This window comes from Canis lupus, chromosome 3 (genome assembly GCF_048164855.1).
Source record: "Canis lupus baileyi chromosome 3, mCanLup2.hap1, whole genome shotgun sequence".
NCBI lineage: Eukaryota > Metazoa > Chordata > Mammalia > Carnivora > Canidae > Canis > Canis lupus.
Window position 1 is genome coordinate 46,295,432 of NC_132840.1, and position 17,256 is coordinate 46,312,687.

Here is a 17,256-nt window from a genome sequence, read left to right on the forward strand (position 1 = left end):
CACCCTTGATGAGGTGACCGTGTCAAGGCTGGGGTGCAGTGCTTGGCACGTGCTCATCCCTGTGTGCACCTGGCAATGCAGTCTTCGCCAGTGGGGGACAGGCACATCCACCAGTGGATTGGGCCTACGTCTGCTGCTCGGCCCAGTGTCCAGCACAGGGCCTAGAGCCTCAGCTGGGAGCTTCAGCATCCTCACATGTGCACGGGTCTGTCAAGTGCAGGGCCCTGAAGGGTTCAGCAGGACCTCTTTCCCTGACCACGCTGCCCTAGCCCTGACCCTTCCTCCTATGGGTCCCAGATCTTCACCACGGAGCGGAGCTCGCCACTTTGATACACAGTCTCACACAACTGTTGTTCTACTTTTCCTTTTTTTTTTTTTTTAAATTAAAACAGCAATCAGGTAACTGCCCCGACCTATCAGGGATAAAACCCTGGGCAGTCCTTTCTTCAAAAAATATATATTTTCTTTCTTTTTTTTTTTTTTTTAAACAACACCAAAAGCAAATCCACAGCCCCCGTTGAGCCGGTCCCCAAGGAGAGTGAGCTAGACAGCTCCCCTAGCACCTCTCTGAGCAGAGACCTTGGGCCCATCCCCCTAGACCCCAGACTGAGCAGAGACACAGGGATCTCCACCTGCTGGTCCCTAGGGAGTGGGAGAAAAGTGATCGGCTCCAAACCATGCAAGAAAAACCAGCCAAACCCACAAAGCAAAAGAAAAAAAATCAAGAGGATAAATTAAAAAAAAAGTGAAAACCCCCTCCCGAGGCAGTGGGCGGGAGCTAGGTTGAGCCCGTGTGCCCTTAGAGGCCTTATTCGCCAGTGCCAGGGTGAAGGCTCGGGTGGCTCTGTTGTCTCACTCATGGGGACTCAGGAGGATTCACATGGCTCATCCCCCGAGTGTGTCTCCCCCCAAATACTGAAGCCAGGACAGAGGCATGGCCACCCTAGGCCAATGTGTGCAAAGTCCATTCAGTCAAGAGATTAAAAAAATATACAACTTGGGTGGCATCCAGGGCTGGGCCACGGCAGTTTCCCGCACACGGGCACCGGCTGCCTTCTCTGTGAGGGGCAATTGGGTCTGCCATCCAGGCCCCTCCAAGTCCAGGATCTCGGGGGCTGGAGATGGGGTCCTTGAAGCAGCAGGGGCAGAGGCACTGGTGGGGTCCACAAGGGCCTGGCTGAGGGCCCCAGTGGTCTGGTTCTTTGGCACTTGGGACCAACGGCCTGCTATCGAGCCAGGCAGGAGCAGCCCCCTCGATTCTTCCCCCAAACCCTCAAGGCTGGGGTGGCAGTAGCTTCTGGGCATGGGCAAGCACTGCCCCAGCAGAGGGGGCTGTAGGGTGCTGGAGGGCCCAGTGCAGTCCATGGCCCTGCCCCCTATGAGTCCTCCCCCAGGATCTCCTTCACGAAGGCCGCAATGTCCGTCTTCTTGGTTTTGTGCAATGTGAAGAATGGGTGCTCCTGGTGGGACAAGAGAAGACAGTCACCTTGGGTAAGGGTTCATTGGCGAGGCAGAGGGGTAAGGAAGTGACGTAGAGATGCTCCTACATTCCCCAAAGCACCCCCGGCCCCCGTGTGCTCCTGCCCGGGACACTACTCTCTCTGCCTGACGGACTCCTACTCAGCCTTCCAGGACCTCCATCTTCAGGAAGCCCTCCTTGCTTGAGACAGCGTCGATGGCTTCCTCCCCTGCCCTCCTGCAGCCATCCCCTGGCCACACTGAGCTCACTCTTCCCCACACAAACCCCTGGCCAAGGCGAATGCTCTCTCCATCAGCAGGTATGAACCTTTGTCAGTCCTTCCAAGCCCAGGTCAAATGTCACCTCCCCTGTGAAGCCTGCCCTGATACCTTCGGATAAAGTGGCTCACCTCCCTCCCCCCGCCCCCATCCCTCTGCACCATCTGTGGGAGCACTGCCTGTGTGCCCCTCCACCAAGCCTGGTGTGGAGGAGGGAGGAAGGAGCCAGGGTGTGTTTGAGTGAACTGAGTACCTGAAGGAACGAAGACAGAGGCAAGCCGAGGGTGCTGCCATCCCTGTGCACAGGTATGCAGCCCTCCCCCCGAGCCCCGCCAGTCTACCGCTCACGCCCCACACTCACCATCAGCTCCAAGTAGCTCATGCGCTCCGCGGGGTTCTTCCTCAAGCTAGGAGAGAACAGGGCAGGCTGGAGCCAGGCTGGCATGACAGAGGTCTCCAGCCAGCCAAGCCAGGTGGGCTCCCCGCTAACCAGGCAGTAAGGACACATGTGCTCCTGGGGCTCTGGGAAGCAGGGGTGGGACTGTCCTGGGGAGCCCGTGGGGATGGAGTGGGATCTGGGGGTACAAACTACAGACTTGGACCAAGCTTCTCTGCCTCTTGGGGTATTCGTTTTCTTATATCTAGAGCGATCCAGGAAATCCTCAACGCTCTGATACCAAATGATACTGAAATGCAGTAGATAACAATCACGCACACATGGGGTCCATAATCAGGAGGGAAACTCCTTGTCACGGGTCCTGGGGCCCAGAAGGCCCTGTGTAAAGGGTCAAGGTGACAAGCTGGTCCATTTGCCATGCTCATTTGTTTTCGGTCTTTTTTATTTTCTCATAAAAGAAATAAAGGATAGACATTTTCCTCCAAGCATCCCTTTGCCCACGATACTCAGATATGTCGATGGTTTCTGTCCTTCACTTCTGAATACCTTGTATTTTTATTTTTCAAATCTCTGTCAAAATCCAAGCCTTGGCGGGGGGGGGGGCCTGGATGGCTCCGGTCAGTTAAGTGTCTGCCTCTTGGTTTTGGCTCAGGTCATGACCTCAGGGTCATGGGATCCAGCGCCCCTTTGGGCTCCATGCTCAGCAGGGAGTCTGCTGGAGATTCTCTCTCCCCCTCTGCCCCTCTTCACCCTTCCCTCTCTCCCTCCCTCTCAAAGAAATAAATCTTAAAATAACAAAACAAAACAAAACAACTCCAAGAGTTGGTCAGAAGAATTTACTTTGCATTACCACATATCTCATCCCTCTGCAGTTACGCACTTCTTGTTTGATGTAATTATGGGCAGGGAACATGACCTGGATGACTCTGCCTTCTTCCTTTTCCCTGTTTCCTTTTCAATCTCAAACATATTTTTTAAATAGAGCTCCCATGGGCATTCTTTACCTTGGTACAAAGTTCTACGCGTCAATAAAGCAACTCTGTCTGCTACTCAAGTCCTCCGTCTGCTCTTTGTTTTCTTTTCCTGGCTGCCTGGTCTGTCCGTCTCTAGAAGGACTATTAAAATCTCCCCAAGGACCATAGTTTGCCACAGTTTCCTTATGCTCTATTAATGCCTTGCATATTCTGATGCCATGCTGTTTGGTGGTTATTTGCTAACGGAGGAGGGGACTGGGCACCAGGAGGAGCTGGAATTGGGCCAGAGTAGGGAAGGGTGCCACCTGGGGCTTGGGGGGGGTGGGTCTCAGAGCCAGTGCAGGGCTGCAGACTCACCACTGTGCAGTGAAGTCCACGAACTCAGGAGAGAAACGGTCGGCCGGGAGCTGGGGAGATGGCTCTTCCACCACCTGCTTCAGCTGCTGGAACGGAGTCCCCCAGGATTCATACGGAAACCGTAGAATGGCCATCTCAATCTGCAGTGGGGGCGGTAACTCTGGTCAGATGCGCACACACTCTGCCCCCAGGAGCAGGGCATTTGGGGAACCTGTCTGGCCTGGCTTGCCACCCAAAGCTGGGCCACAAGGCAGGTTGAGGGGCAGACACATGACATCAAAACGAAGATGAAAGCCGGGGGAACAGCAAGCGTTGCTTCCTCTGACCCAGCCTGCACACACTGGCTCAGGAAGCAAATCCAGCCCGGAGTTGTGACTGGTTTGAGCATCATCAGGCTTTCAAACAACCTAAATTCAGAAGGCTTTACATAAAAACCCAAGTGCCAGCTAATCTGGAAAAATCAGAGGCGCTGACAGTCCCCCAGGGCAGCAGTCGGCAAAGGCGGCAAAGGCGTGTGGGACAGGCAGCAGCTTCCCCGCTCACCACACGCCACCCCTCCCTAACGTCTCCACAGGGTCTTAAGTATCTGCTGCCGTTTATTTGGGTAGTTGTCATTATGCCAGAGCAGGCAAAGGGGAAATGAAATTATCCCCGTCAGCCTGCCTCTCCCCGAAGCTGGAGATGCTGAGACCTGCGTTTGGTCAGCTCCTTTACTTTGGCAATGGCCCCCTGGGGCCCCATCAGACACTGAGGTTTGCAGGTGCTCCTTCTACTCCCCCCAACCCTCATCAGTGGCCAGCAGGACCCATCTCCAAGGCCCCCTCCTCCGGGAAGACTTCCCCCTCCCTGCGGACCCCCTGGACTCCCTGCAGGGGACACTGAGGCCGCCTGGCCTCTGCACCCGTGCCAGACCCCTAGCCACATGCCTTGCCTACAGTTGGTGGGAAGTCATTTGTGGAAAATACCAGCTATCTAACAACAAACTCTGGGTTGATTCTGACTGCTGAGTTTAAAAAAAAAAAAAAAAACCAGGTCAGCTCAGGCCCCCCGCCTGAAACAGCAGAGAGACTTCTCACTGACAGGCCATAATCACCATAATGAACACAAGAGACCTCAGCTCAAACAAATGCTTCGTGTTGGCAACTGGCGCCTGAACAGCTTACTAATTATTGTGCTAAGAAAGGGCCTTCCCATTAGGCTAAAGGCCCCTTTCTAGCCAAGATATAAACACACCCCACAGATGGAGGGTGTGCAAAATGCGGCAGGCACGCTTGTGATCTGGTGTGGGGTTTCACAGGACAAATTCAGGATGCTGTTTCCTAGAATTGTCACCGATTCCAAGTAGCACAAGTTAGGATCCTGTGTGGGTTTCCAGGAAAGGACCTAGGGTCCTACCAGACTTACAATTAGGAAAACAGAAAATTGTCCAGACTCTTGACCCCGTAATCCATTTTCCTGGTAATTTTTTCTAATGAGCTCAAAAGATGAAAAACAAAACAAAACAGGCTCTGGGCAGAAAAATGCATGGTATGGTGTGATCCGTAACAGTGAGTATTAGGAAGCAGTCTAAACACCCAGCACCAGGGACTGGCCTGCCACGGGGCGGCTGAGTCTCAGCCATGACCATGAGGGCCATGCTCGGAGACCCCACTCAGGAATTCATGCGATCAGCACTTGACCAAATACTTGTTATGGTCAAGAGCCTTCCCGAATATCATCCCATGTCTTTATGTTGGTGGCTGTGGTCAAGTGCCCACAGAGGGCTACCCGGCGGGGGTTCTGAAAGAGAACCACCGAGAGGGGCAGGCCTGGCACCCAGTGCCTCAGAGGTTACTCCTCCAGGTCAACCAGGGATTTCAGATGGAAGGGAAAAAAAAACAGAAACAAATAAAACGTCCCACATTAGGGACTGGCTGTGTAGCTGGTGGCAGATGGTTGTGGCGTCCCTTGAAGAGATGCCTACAGGGGTTTCTAACAATCCAGAGAAACATGAGTGATGTGATGCTAAGTGAGAAAAGCAAAATAAAAACCATAGATGTTTTTTAGAAAGAGGCAAAATGTCTAGAAGGAAATGCACAGTGTTGGCACTCGATGGTAGGGAGAAGGGGCTATGTGTCTTTGAATGGAACCATGATGATTTTTTTTCTTCTTTTTACTTTCTCTCTGTGTTTTTAGAGAATGTTTCTATTACTTTTGTAACTTTTGGGGGAAATACCTAACCTCCACCATAGCAGCCAGTCTCCTACGCCGCCAACACAGCTTCTCCTATGTGTGCATGCTAGTACCCATCCAGACACAGCCTCTATCTCCCCTTGACCCTGGCATGGCCTATGACACTTTGACCAACATAATTAGAAGTGACACTGTGCCAGTCCTGGGACAAGCAGTTCAGAGCACTTCTCTCATGGAAGCCAGGCACCCCAAGACTTCAGTAACCCTCGGCACCACGCTCTGAGGAAGCTAGCGGGCAGCCAGCCCGGAGGAAGTCACGTGGAGGCCCCACATCTCTAAAGCCTTCTCAGACCTTCCAGCCCAGCCCTGACCCCAGCCAGAGCCAGGTGGCATAGAAGAACTGCCTGGCTAGTCCAGCCCGGAATGCAGAAATGTGAGAAACAATGAACTATTGGTGCTTTACGTCTCCAGGCTGCGGAGCAGTTTGTTACACAGCATCTGCTAGCACACGGGTGCCCAAGTTCTACCAGAGACATCAGAACGTCATGGGATGTGGTGGGTCCCCAAGAATGACAGGTGGATGGATGGATGGGAGGGAGGGGCGGAGGGAAGGGAGCGGGGGTGTGCATGTGGCAAGTGCCCAAGTGGGCTCTCTAACATCCAACCAGTTGTGTATAGTCTGGAAATCCAGCAAGAATCTGCTCTTATTTTTTTTTTTAATTTATGATAGTCACAGAGAGAGAGAGAGAGAGAGAGAGAGAGAGAGAGGCAGAGACATAGGCAGAGGGAGAAGCAGGCTCCATGCACCGGGAGCCCGACGTGGGATTTGATACTGGGTCTCCAGGATCGCGCCCTGGGCCAAAGGCAGGCGCCAAACCACTACGCCACCCAGGGATCCCTGCTCTTATTTTTTAACTCAGGAGTTGGGAAACTCCTATCTGCAGGTATAATGTGCACTTTTAGACTTGGCACATTCCCCTCTGCTCCAAAAAGGAAAATGTGTAATTGAAAAATGATAGTGTTGGCAGTAGTAAGAAAAATTGAAGGTATCACCCAATTCCCATTTTCTGACAAAACAATTTTGCTTTTGATCCTTTCCCACTCACTGAGCACAGACACCACTTGCATGAGGAGGGGGATTGGGATAATAAAACTGCATTATCAGGGCACGTGAGTGGTTTGGTCAGTTAAGTGTCCCCTTCGGCTCAGATCATGATCCCAAGGTCCTAGGATCGAGCCCCACGTCGGGCTCCCTGCTCAGTGGGGAGCTTGGTTCCCTCTCTCCTTCCTACTGCTTCTCTCTCTCTCTCTCTCGTTATCTCTGTAACTATCTCTATCTCTCTCTCTCAAATAAATAAATAAAATCTTTAAAAAAAACACACCAACCTGCAACATCAGCAAGATCTAAAACATCTACATTGGCCCTGAACTCCCACCCACCTCTTCTCTGGCCTCCCCTTGAATGTAGCCCCGCAGGCACACACTAGGCACACCCCCACCTCCTCAGAAGCTTGTGCTGCTCTGCTCCCACCCGAGTCTCTCCTCTCCACACCCCATCCCAAAGGTATTTTACTGGTCTGGTTGTTGATTACTGATTGTACCCTGTCCCCAACACCAGGAGGCCAAAGGAGCTGGGGCAGGGAGGGTGCTGACACCATGGAAATGTCGACACCACGGACACTTCCCATTAATTCGAATGGTTGGGATGGGGACAGAGGCCAGTGACCCCTTAGCCAGCTGAGTCAGTCCCTTGTGCATCCTGGGGCCACCATCACAGCAACATTTTCCTGGGTACCCTGGCAGGGGACTAGCATCCTGGTCTTTTTTGTGTCCCTTCAGCCCATTCTCCACATGGGTACCAGAATGGGCTTTCTAAATTCATACATAATCAAACCTTGACCCACTTCTGAGCCAAGCCCTGACTCAGCAGGGGCAGAGATTCACTGTGCAGTTCAATAAAAAAGGAGAGGCACAAAGGCTTAGCCCTCCTCCTGGACCTCAGATGTGGCCAAGCACCCGCCCTCAGCTCTCCCAGTGCCTACAGCCCCAGGACTGACAGCCCACCCACCCCAGCCCACCACACTCCAGGAAATGCATGACAACCTCACAAGTGGCAATGTTTCCACACTGTGAAAAACAGTATTCTTAAGATTTTTTTCCATTTTGCTTTGTAAATTATTCGGGTACCAAGAATTCATTGAATTTGGAATTGGCTGTGATTTTTCAACAAGCACCATGAGCTCTGGGGCAAGTCTAATAGACCACTTATCACACCTCCCCCCTCAGGAAGGGGTTAACACCACTATACATACTCCCTTAGATACAGCATCATTTTTGATGACACGTTTTCTTCTCAGATTGTGAAGCCAACACTTTTTTCCAGGCCTAAACTATTTGATGGGCCTGCCTGAAGCTCCTGGACTGAGCATGCCCCGCCCCCCACCTTGGTCCCCAGGCCCCACCCAACCAGCAAGGGCCAAACCCAGCTCCAAGTAGTTACCATGGTGATGCCGAGACTCCAGACATCAGACTTGACATTGTAGCCCTTCTGGTTAAGCTCTGGGTTGATTCTCTCGGGCTGTAAAGGGGATCAGTGAGGCATGAACACCAACCCCACGGTGAGGGGCCAGATAGGGGCCACGCAAGGTTCCCTCAGCTAGGTCTTGCTTCTCTAATCCCAAACAGAAGAGTCAGGCTCATCCTATCCCCCTCCCCACTGCTCCTGAGCAGGTGAGAGAAGTGAGGCCAGTGAGCACCAGAGTTTGGTGGTGAAGGCCCAAACCATCCTCACTGGCACCGTTGCCCACGGAGGGAGGGCACCCTCAAGACACTAGGAGAGGGGTAGGGCCTACACTAATCCCACAGGTTACCTCCCTGTAAGTGTTCATGAAACTTATCATCCAAATGGGCACATTGGGGCACAGCTAATAACAGGGGAGAGGGGGGCTGCTTGGCCAAGCTGGGCAGCAGATTACCCCCGCTGTGGTAGGAAATAGAGAGCCTCAGGGAGGCCTTGTCCCCAATGGACAGAGGACATGGCCTGAAAATGCTCTCCCAGGCAGGTGCCTCCTGAACCTTAGCTGTGGCTGGGGACTCAGAATGGTATGGGGACCACTCACAGCCATGTAGGGCTTGCAGCCAGCGTCCAGCGTCTTAGCCACAGAATCCACCAAGTAGCCACTAATCCCAAAGTCGCACATCTTCACGTGGCCCTCCTTGTTGATGAGGACATTGGACGGCTTCACGTCTGCCAGGGATAGAACACATCTTCTGTGCCTTCAGGGGTTGTGGGGCGTTGCAGGAGGCCAACAGGCTCCTCGATGCCACAACCACTGCAGGGGCACATGATACCAGGGCAGGGGGGTAGAGGAGACATGAGGTTCTACCAGGTGCTCTCCCAGTCCCAGGAAGCAAAGATGGGAGCAGAACAGCAAGAACACGCCCTGGCCACTGGCCACAAGTGGGGATGGACATGAGCTTCTACCTGGACCCCATCTTTGTGCCTTGTCAGCACTTTGGACACAAGGTCCAGAGGGGGAGGCTCATCCCGGCTGTGCAGCCAGGACTCTGCCTGTTTCCTGGTGGAACCTCTAGCCCCGGGGTCCTCCTGTGCTGGGGATCTGCTGGGGGACGGCACCACTGACAGGCTGCAGACCCGGAAGCCCCCCAGTGTCCAGGCTGAGAGGCTGGGCATTTCGGCCAGGAGGCACAGGGCAGCAGCAAAAGCACGGGACACGGAGGGGTCTGTGGAAACACAGAGCCCAGGCTACAACTCGAGGTCCATGCAGAGCAGGCTACAGGGCATACAGCAGGGACTCTTCCAGCAAAAGCATATATAACACACGAGCAACCTCCATCCCTTCCTACAGGGCATGGGCATAAGGACAGAAATGCACAGGAAAAGGACCAGCAGGTTCCATGCTGACCTGCCAACAGTGGTGACCTGGGGGCAGGGGCTGGGGTGGCCGCAGAGCAGTCAAAGCCGGCTCGGTCTAATGCACTTGGTGAAAAGCAATATGCCTGGGTGAGTGAACCACTCAGAGTGAAAGGGAAGGATCTACCACACACACAACCCGCGTGAGCCTCAGAAACATTAGGCCAAGGGAAAGAGGCCGGAGAGAGGCCATGTCTATTTATGCGAAGTTCAAGTATAAGTAAAACCGATTTGCTGTGGGAAACACCAGACAAGATGTGGAGAGGGGACATAGGGGCAGGGTCTGACCAAAAGAAGCACGGAGAACTTTCTGGGGTGGGGTAGAAGGTGGGACATCTTGAGTCTTGAAAGTGGCCAGGGTTATGTGGGTGTAAACTCTGAACAGATTCATCAAATGCTAGCTACGGATCTGTGTGTTTCATGATACATAAACAATATGTCAAAACAAATTCAGTCAGCGTTCCCAGGATGAAAGCCCCATCATTGCTCCTAGTACCAGCAAACCACCGAGGGACCTAAAGACAACAGCTGGCAGAAGTGACAGTGGCCTGGACTGGGAAGCAGGCTCAACTCATGACCCTAGTGGGCACACCACTCACTACTTATCACCTGAGGTTGCACCCTCCTTGCAGCCTGCAGGCCCCTCCCACACAGTCCGCGGTGGGGCACTGACCTCTATGGATCACCGACAGCTTGCTGTGCAGGTGCTCCAGAGCCCTCACGATCTGGCGTTCAGAGCAAGAGGAGAAAAGACAAGGCTATTATTCCTAGTTGCATCAAGCACGACAGAGCTGTGAGACCCCCTAGCCGTGCCCATCTGTCTCCCTCTCACCCATACACACCCACCCCGCAGCTTGCCGGGCTCTTGCCCACATCCCAACCTTCACCCTGGTGTATGGCCACCTCAGTGCAGACACACCCAGCCTCCCACTTTTCTCCCACCCACCCGACAGGTTAGGGTCTCAGGTCCAAGCCTTTACAGGGAAATGATGTACCCGGAGAAGTACCCCAAAGATCATGACTCAGTACTCTGGTATGGCATGTTTTAAAAGTTCCCAGATGTAGTCAGGACTGAGAAGCATTTCCTTTTTCCTTTCGGCTACCAGGATGCTCAAGCCCAGTGTTATTACCCTGCTCTAGAAACATCTTACCTCAAAAGGCAAACAGTGTGGATGCTAAGCTTCCTCCCAGCATAGCTTGCGTCTCTATGAACTGCCTCAGGGCATTTTTGGCAGGAGGAAGTTGTAAATACTAAGTCATTTTGTAAAAAATAGTGTAGACAGCTCAGGAGTTGCACACAAAAGCTAGAGACCTGAGATCTGCCAAATCGGTGTGGCTCTGGTAGCCCCAGGATCTGGGGTCTCCTCAGCAAGAAAGTTCTATGCAGGGTGGGAGAGCTGGCTCCCTGCAGGGCAGTTGCCCAGGCGCAGGGCCCTACTAGGGATCCAGCTCTGCCCAAGCTATCACCTTAGTTTGGGCTTTGCACTTGCTGGGGTAGGGCTGGGGCCCCTGGCTACATACCTGGAACCCCCAACCCCTCCCAAGCCCAAGGCCACTTACAGACACAGCAATTTCCCCCAGGATGTCCTCTGGAATGGTCATGTTTTTATCGAGCACCTTCCGGTAGAACTTGTCCAGGGATGTGTCCATGAGCTCCATGCAGATCCACACATCTCCCTGTGGAAGGACACCTGGAGGTCAGCCTGTGTCAGCCCGAGGCTGTACACCGGTGTCTGGACAGCCTGTCTTGGTGCTGAGTCCACACATGCCTGGCTCTCAGCAATGGTCAGGCCCCTCTACTTCAGCCCACAGAGATTTACCGAGTTGGGAGGTTTACCTCCTACTCTGCACCCCAAAATTTTCTACTTTTTTCTCCACCTTCCATGCTTATGTATACTAGTGGGCAGTACACCTGCCAGCCTTACCCAGCTCTGTTGCCTCTGGTCTCCTGCACCTAATCCCTAATTCCATGGTAGTTTCTAGAAAGAAATGACTAAAACACACGCCTAATTGCGTCCCTCCGAAAGCGGGCTCTCAGGCCCGGCTGCAGCTTGGGGCCATGACCCAGCCCTGCAGATGCTCCTAACCTCAACCACTGTGGCCCCAAACACACATGGGGTCATCCTCGCTCTGGCCTTGATAGACTGCTCCCTTCTTCTTCTGCAGAGCCCGGCCTCCCCAACTCCCAGCTCCCCCACAAACTCCTACCTATCTTCCAGGACAGTGTTTTGAGAAGGCTGGGTATGGCCTCTCCCTGGGGGACTTAGGGATTATGTGGCCCACATGCCTCCCTTGCAACTCTGACCCAGCACACAGAGAGGCCCAGGTGTGCGTCTCTTCCCATCAGCAAGAGGAGCAGCCTGCACCTGGCCCACAGCAGGTGCTTAGCCAACCAGACTAGTGGACAATGAGGCGCTGACCCACCACTGGATCCACAGCACCAAGCATGCTTGGGGACGGGTGGATGCTCAGGGAGCAGCCAGCAGGAGCCCGTCCTTCCACTGCAACTAGCCACACTCCCTGGCATCACCCTTGACCTCCCTCTCATCCCACAACCCATCCTTCCCACAGACCAAGAACTGGACCTGCGCACACCTCCTTGGTGCCCTTGCTCGGAAGCCCATGCTGCCAGCCTGGATGCTAGTGAAGCAAGCAGGTGGTGCCAGAGGCAGAGGGAATGCCAGGCCCTAGGTCACATCATTTTATCTTCATGCATCTTTGTGAGGTGGATATAATTACTGCTCATTTCACAGACAAGGAAACTAAGGCAGGAAGCAGGAGAGCCAGACTGCCTGAGCTCCCAAAAACTCTGCATGCACCATCTCACCCACTGCTGTGCCTAGTACCTGGCACACAGGGGACAGGGGTGCTGAGCAAGCATCTGTGGGGGGCCCAGCATGAGCAACAACAGATTGTAGGGTAGCCAGAGTGGGGCAGGTGTACAGAAGGAAGGTGGGATGGGGCAGCCTGAGCCCCCAGCCTGCAGCCCAGCACCCACCTCCCACCCTCCCACCAGGGCCGCACCTCTCTGAAGAGGGCCCCATAGAAGGTGACAGTATAGAAGCAGTCGACCGTCCGCATGTTGATGTCCAAGTCCATGAGCAGACGCTTCTGCTCCTGTGAGTTCACGGTGGCCCGGATCCGCTGCGGGAGACAGGGTCACAGTTTAGGGGCCATGAGGCAGAGGGTAACCACCTCACCATCCCCTATAGGAAGACTAGGAGCTCCAACGGGTTCCCACAAGCAGTACCACCAGCTCGGCCCCTCATGCTTCCTCCATAAAGCCTCCCCTCCCAGGTATCCCGTGGCCTGGAGCTCCCTGGCTGGCTGGGGCAGGGATGGGGTGGGGCCCTGCTTACCTTCACAGCCATGATGGTGCCACTCTGGGCATGTCGCACCTTCTCTACCACCCCGTAGGCTCCTCGGCCCAGCTCTGAGATGGTCACCAGGTCATCGGCCTCCACCTCAAAGTTCTTGGGGGACAAATAAAAGAGAGACCACAGTCAGGAGCCTGGAGTCACTCTCCCAGTGGAGTGCTTGGGCAGCAGGAAGAGGAAGCAGCCAGTCAGTGAGATCTGAACTCAAATCCTACACCAACCACCTTCTGCTGCATGACCTGGGGCAGGTCACTCAACCTCTCGGACTCCTCACCCTCTATAAAGCAGGCATAGCCAACGTCCAAGGCTATTGCAAGGTAGAAATAAGACCGCCTATGAAATGCCCCCAGCTGGCACCAGGAGCACAAGAGACGCCCTTTTCCTCTTGCCCCCCACTCTATTCAGGGGGTAGGACAGGATCATTCACTCAACTGGTATACCTGTTGGTATACTCAACTGAGTACCTGCCATGTGCAAGGTGTTTTAGGCCCTAGATACAGAACAAAACAAAGGTCTTGCCCTCACAGTAAGCAGTGTGGCCCGAGGCCACCTGCTCCCCCTCCTGCCCTCTACTGTAAGGCAGACAAGAAAAGGATAAGCTATTAGATGAGCAGGACATTGCACACTGACACGTGTCAGGGAGGGACATTGGCCTAGGAGAGGCCTCCACAGTGGGGTCTCTACCTGTGGGGGAAGCACAGTCCCTGCAACGGGATCTCAATCCCTGGTGACCAAGCCATCAGGAGGTGCGTGTGCAAGACAGGTTCCCGGGTGCTGGTTGTGAGGACAGAGACAGGAGGCCACATGTTCGACACCCCATTCCCGCAGGTGACATGGGCACTGGTGACCCCATGACCCCAACTCTGAGATCAGGAGCCTCCATGCCAACTCTGGCTCTCCAGGGCCCCGAGAGGCAGGCCAACTGTCACCATTCCAGATGAGAGGGTCTGAGAGTGGGCAGCCCAGGGCCACATAGCCAACATCTGGGGAGTGAGACTCCTCGCCAAAGCCCAGCTCTCTCTGCCACCCACAGCCACCTCCCACTGGCCCTATAGGGTCAGCTTGGGCCCATTTATCAGACGAAGACACTGAGGTTCAGATAGGAAGGCCCTGCCCCAGGGGTGCAGCTGGTACCTACCCTATCTCCAATGGTGATGAAGGTCCGGGAGTCGAGGTTCCGGGGGGGTCTGTGGGGAGGAAGCAGACCCAATGAGCCTCAGAGAGAACCACATCCTTCCCTGAGAGAAGGAGCAAATGAGCCCAGCATAGGAGACAGAGACGCATCCCACCCTAGGGAGGCAGCCCAAGGGACGTGGTATTTCTCAAGGCACCCAGTCTCAGTCACTGAGCCTCTGCTAGGCCAGACACAAGGTGTGGTCACACAGCCATGGCCAGAGCCTCACCCCTACATCTCTGAGATGGGCGAGAAGGGGACTGAGAGCAGAGTTATAACACCTGTGAGACCCTGTGGTCGCCCAGTTCATAGGAGGTACTCTCTGGAACATGCTGGCCCCTGCTTGCTCCCCACCTCTGGGCTCCCTCCAGGAAGCCTCTCCCAGCTGAACCAAGGGAGAAACTGAGGTAGACTCACGTGGGGTTGGGTACAGGTGGCTTGGACATGCAGGATATCCGTAAATCCTTCTTCCTCTTGGATTTCCCTAAAACAGAGAGAAGGTGAGACATCTGGACAAAGCTCAGTCTATCAGCATCCCCTGAGCACAACCTGGGCTGGACAAACCTGGGGACAGATGACTCAGGCCCCCTGCCCTTAAGGGGCCCCAACCACAGACACAGACGCTGAGCGTCAGTGTGGGCAGTGCTCTGATGGACCTGGGTGCCCAGAGGATGTTCCTGGCTCAAGCCCCATTTGCCCTCCTGGAAGCTGGCCTAGGTAGTCACCCCCACAAGTGCCTGAGAAAAGATGGTGCCTCCATCACATACCTTCAAGGAGGTCCCTCCATCAAAGATCTGCCCCTGGGGGGCACACCTCAGGCTGCCACTGAGCACCCACCTGAGGGAGCGGGACCAGGTCCAAGCAGCCAAATGTTTGCCAGGGCCTGTGCTCCCCCTCCCCCCCTGCAAAAGGCCTGCATCCGGAACGTCTGTTAAGGGCTGAACTGTGCCCCTTGAAGATCCGTGTGTTGACATCCTAAGCCTTAGTACCTCAGTGTTACTCTATTTGGAGATGGGGTCCTCACAGAGATGATCAACTTAAGATAAGGTCAGGGTGGGCTCTAATCCAGTATGACTGGTGGCCTTCCCACGAGGGGAAATTGGGACACAGAGACAGATATGCGCAGACGGAAGACAAGGTGAGGAGACAGAACGAGAAGACGGCCGCCTGCAAGCCACGGGGCTCCGAAGGCTACCAGAAGCTAGGAGAGAGGCCTGCAACGGGCCCCTCCTCACCGCCTCCGAAGAAGCCCGCCCGGCGGCACCTTCATGGAACTTCCGGCCTCCAGAACTTCAGACAGAAGCTTCTGTGAAGCCGCCAGCCTGTGGTGGTAGCCAAGAGCCACAGCCTCCTCCTCCCACCTGTGGTGCGAACCTCACTGGGGGCATCTGAGGTAGACGGAGCTCTGTCACGTCCCGCCTCGGCTGCCACCCCTCTGCCACCTTGGAGCGCAGACGCCCACCTCAGGGTGGCTGGGCAGCTCGGAGCAGATGCAGGCCGAGGAGTTGCTGAAGCCTGGTGCCTGCTTCTCTGCCAACCCCAGCAACCTCTTGCCTTTGCCGCCATGTCCAAGAGCACCCCAGGAAGCCCGCTTCCCGCCCCAGGGCCCGGGACAGGCCGAGTCTCCTCAGGACGGAGACGGGCTTCGCCGCTCCAAGGCCCCGGGCCCGCGCCGCCCGGGCTCGAGACAGGGTGGCCAGCTGCGCACGGCAGCGGCGGCTTCCATCGGGGCCGGCGCCCAGGAGGGCCCACGGCATCTCACAGGCAGGAGAGCAAGGCTGGGACACATCACAGGGCCCGTGGGCGGGGACGCAGGCTCGAGCCCACAGGCCCTGCTCCCAGGCGCCGGGCCGGGGCTCCTTTCTCCAGAGGGGGAGGTGGTTTGCCCAGGTCACTGAGGATGTGGTGGCAGAGGTGGGACCTGACCATGACTCCCCGAGAGCACACAGCACTTGCCGGCTCCTCGGGGGCATCCTTCCCACCGCCCAGGGGTAACCCTGATACCTGTTCTTCCCTCTGTGCCTGTGTCACCCGGCTGCCACCGAGGCACCACCAGCCACCCAAGGAACCAGGAGCCGCCCCAGGCCCGGAGCCACCTGGCAGGAGCGTGCACAGAGCACTGGGAGACCGGAGCCCCAGGAGCCACCTCGGAACTGGGTTCAGATCCAGCTTCCGCCACACCTCGCCGTGTGGCCTCACTGCCTCATTCATGAACCTGGCTTGGACCCAGCAGCTGGGCAGGGCCCGACACCACTGTCGAGTGATGGAATAGGGTCGTTATTGTCACGGGGAAGGCGACGCATGGCCCTGACTGTCCTCAGAGCATGATGAATCTCCAAGAAATAGAACAGCCCCAGTGGGGATGGGGTCCCAGGGTCTGCATTGGGGTGGATGGGCAGAGCACCAGGGATGATGCAAGCAGGCACCTGCAGCCTGTCCAGAGAAACCACCCAAGTACACTCCCACTGCAAGACGCCTGGCTCTGAGGTAGGTCTGCCTATGCCCTGGCCGCCAGTGGCACAGTGGAAGGTCCTGACCCAGGTGGTCCCAGTGCTCAATGCCAAGAGCTGGGTGGGAGCCCTGCTCACTGCACACCAGCCTCAGCTCTTGGTGTACCTCTGTAGCCAAAAGCAATGCTTCCTCTGCCCCAAATTAAAATCCTACCTTCGCCCCTTAGAGGCTGGGTGCCCTTAGCCAAGTCCCCATTCTTCTCGGAGTGCCAGGATCCTCATTCAGACAATGGGGATAAAAAGCACCTACTTGGTAGTTATCACATAAGGCACTCAGGCCAGCACTCTGCTGGCATCAGAGCTACTTGACCCCAGCCCAGGCCTGTCTGGGAACAACCCAGTGGCCACAGGAAACAAGTTTCTACAAATAGTATTCACTGGGTGCCACCAGCCACTCCCCTGGCACTGAGGTATACCAGTTGCCTAATCATGAGCTCAAGTGCAAGCCTGAAGGGTGTGGGTGTTTGTTTTTTGTTTTCTTTTTAAGTTTTACTTATTTATTTGAAAGAGACAGAGACAGCACCCAAATGGGAGGTGCAGAGAGAGAGAGAGAAAAAGAGAGAGGATTCCCAAGTGGACTCTGCAATGAGCACAGAGTCTGATGGGAGGCTCAATCTCACAATC

At 55.1% G+C, this 17,256-nt stretch overlaps 1 protein-coding gene across 1 annotated transcript in view; it reads right to left on the reverse strand.

Moving 5' to 3' along the window:
* Positions 1-348: 348 nt before the first annotated feature.
* Positions 349-17,256, reverse strand: part of MAP2K3 (mitogen-activated protein kinase kinase 3) — a 29,682-nt gene continuing 12,774 nt past the window's right edge. The window contains exons 2-12 of the mRNA XM_072820795.1: positions 14,540-14,606; positions 14,087-14,135; positions 12,931-13,044; positions 12,596-12,715; positions 11,132-11,248; positions 10,245-10,296; positions 8,757-8,884; positions 8,138-8,215; positions 3,466-3,605; positions 2,099-2,144; positions 349-1,460 (exon numbers count right to left, since the gene is read on the reverse strand). Of these exons, the coding sequence (XP_072676896.1) occupies positions 1,377-1,460; positions 2,099-2,144; positions 3,466-3,605; positions 8,138-8,215; positions 8,757-8,884; positions 10,245-10,296; positions 11,132-11,248; positions 12,596-12,715; positions 12,931-13,044; positions 14,087-14,135; positions 14,540-14,606 (995 nt within the window). The 3' untranslated portion in view covers positions 349-1,376. The remainder of the gene's footprint in view (positions 1,461-2,098; positions 2,145-3,465; positions 3,606-8,137; positions 8,216-8,756; positions 8,885-10,244; positions 10,297-11,131; positions 11,249-12,595; positions 12,716-12,930; positions 13,045-14,086; positions 14,136-14,539; positions 14,607-17,256) is intronic.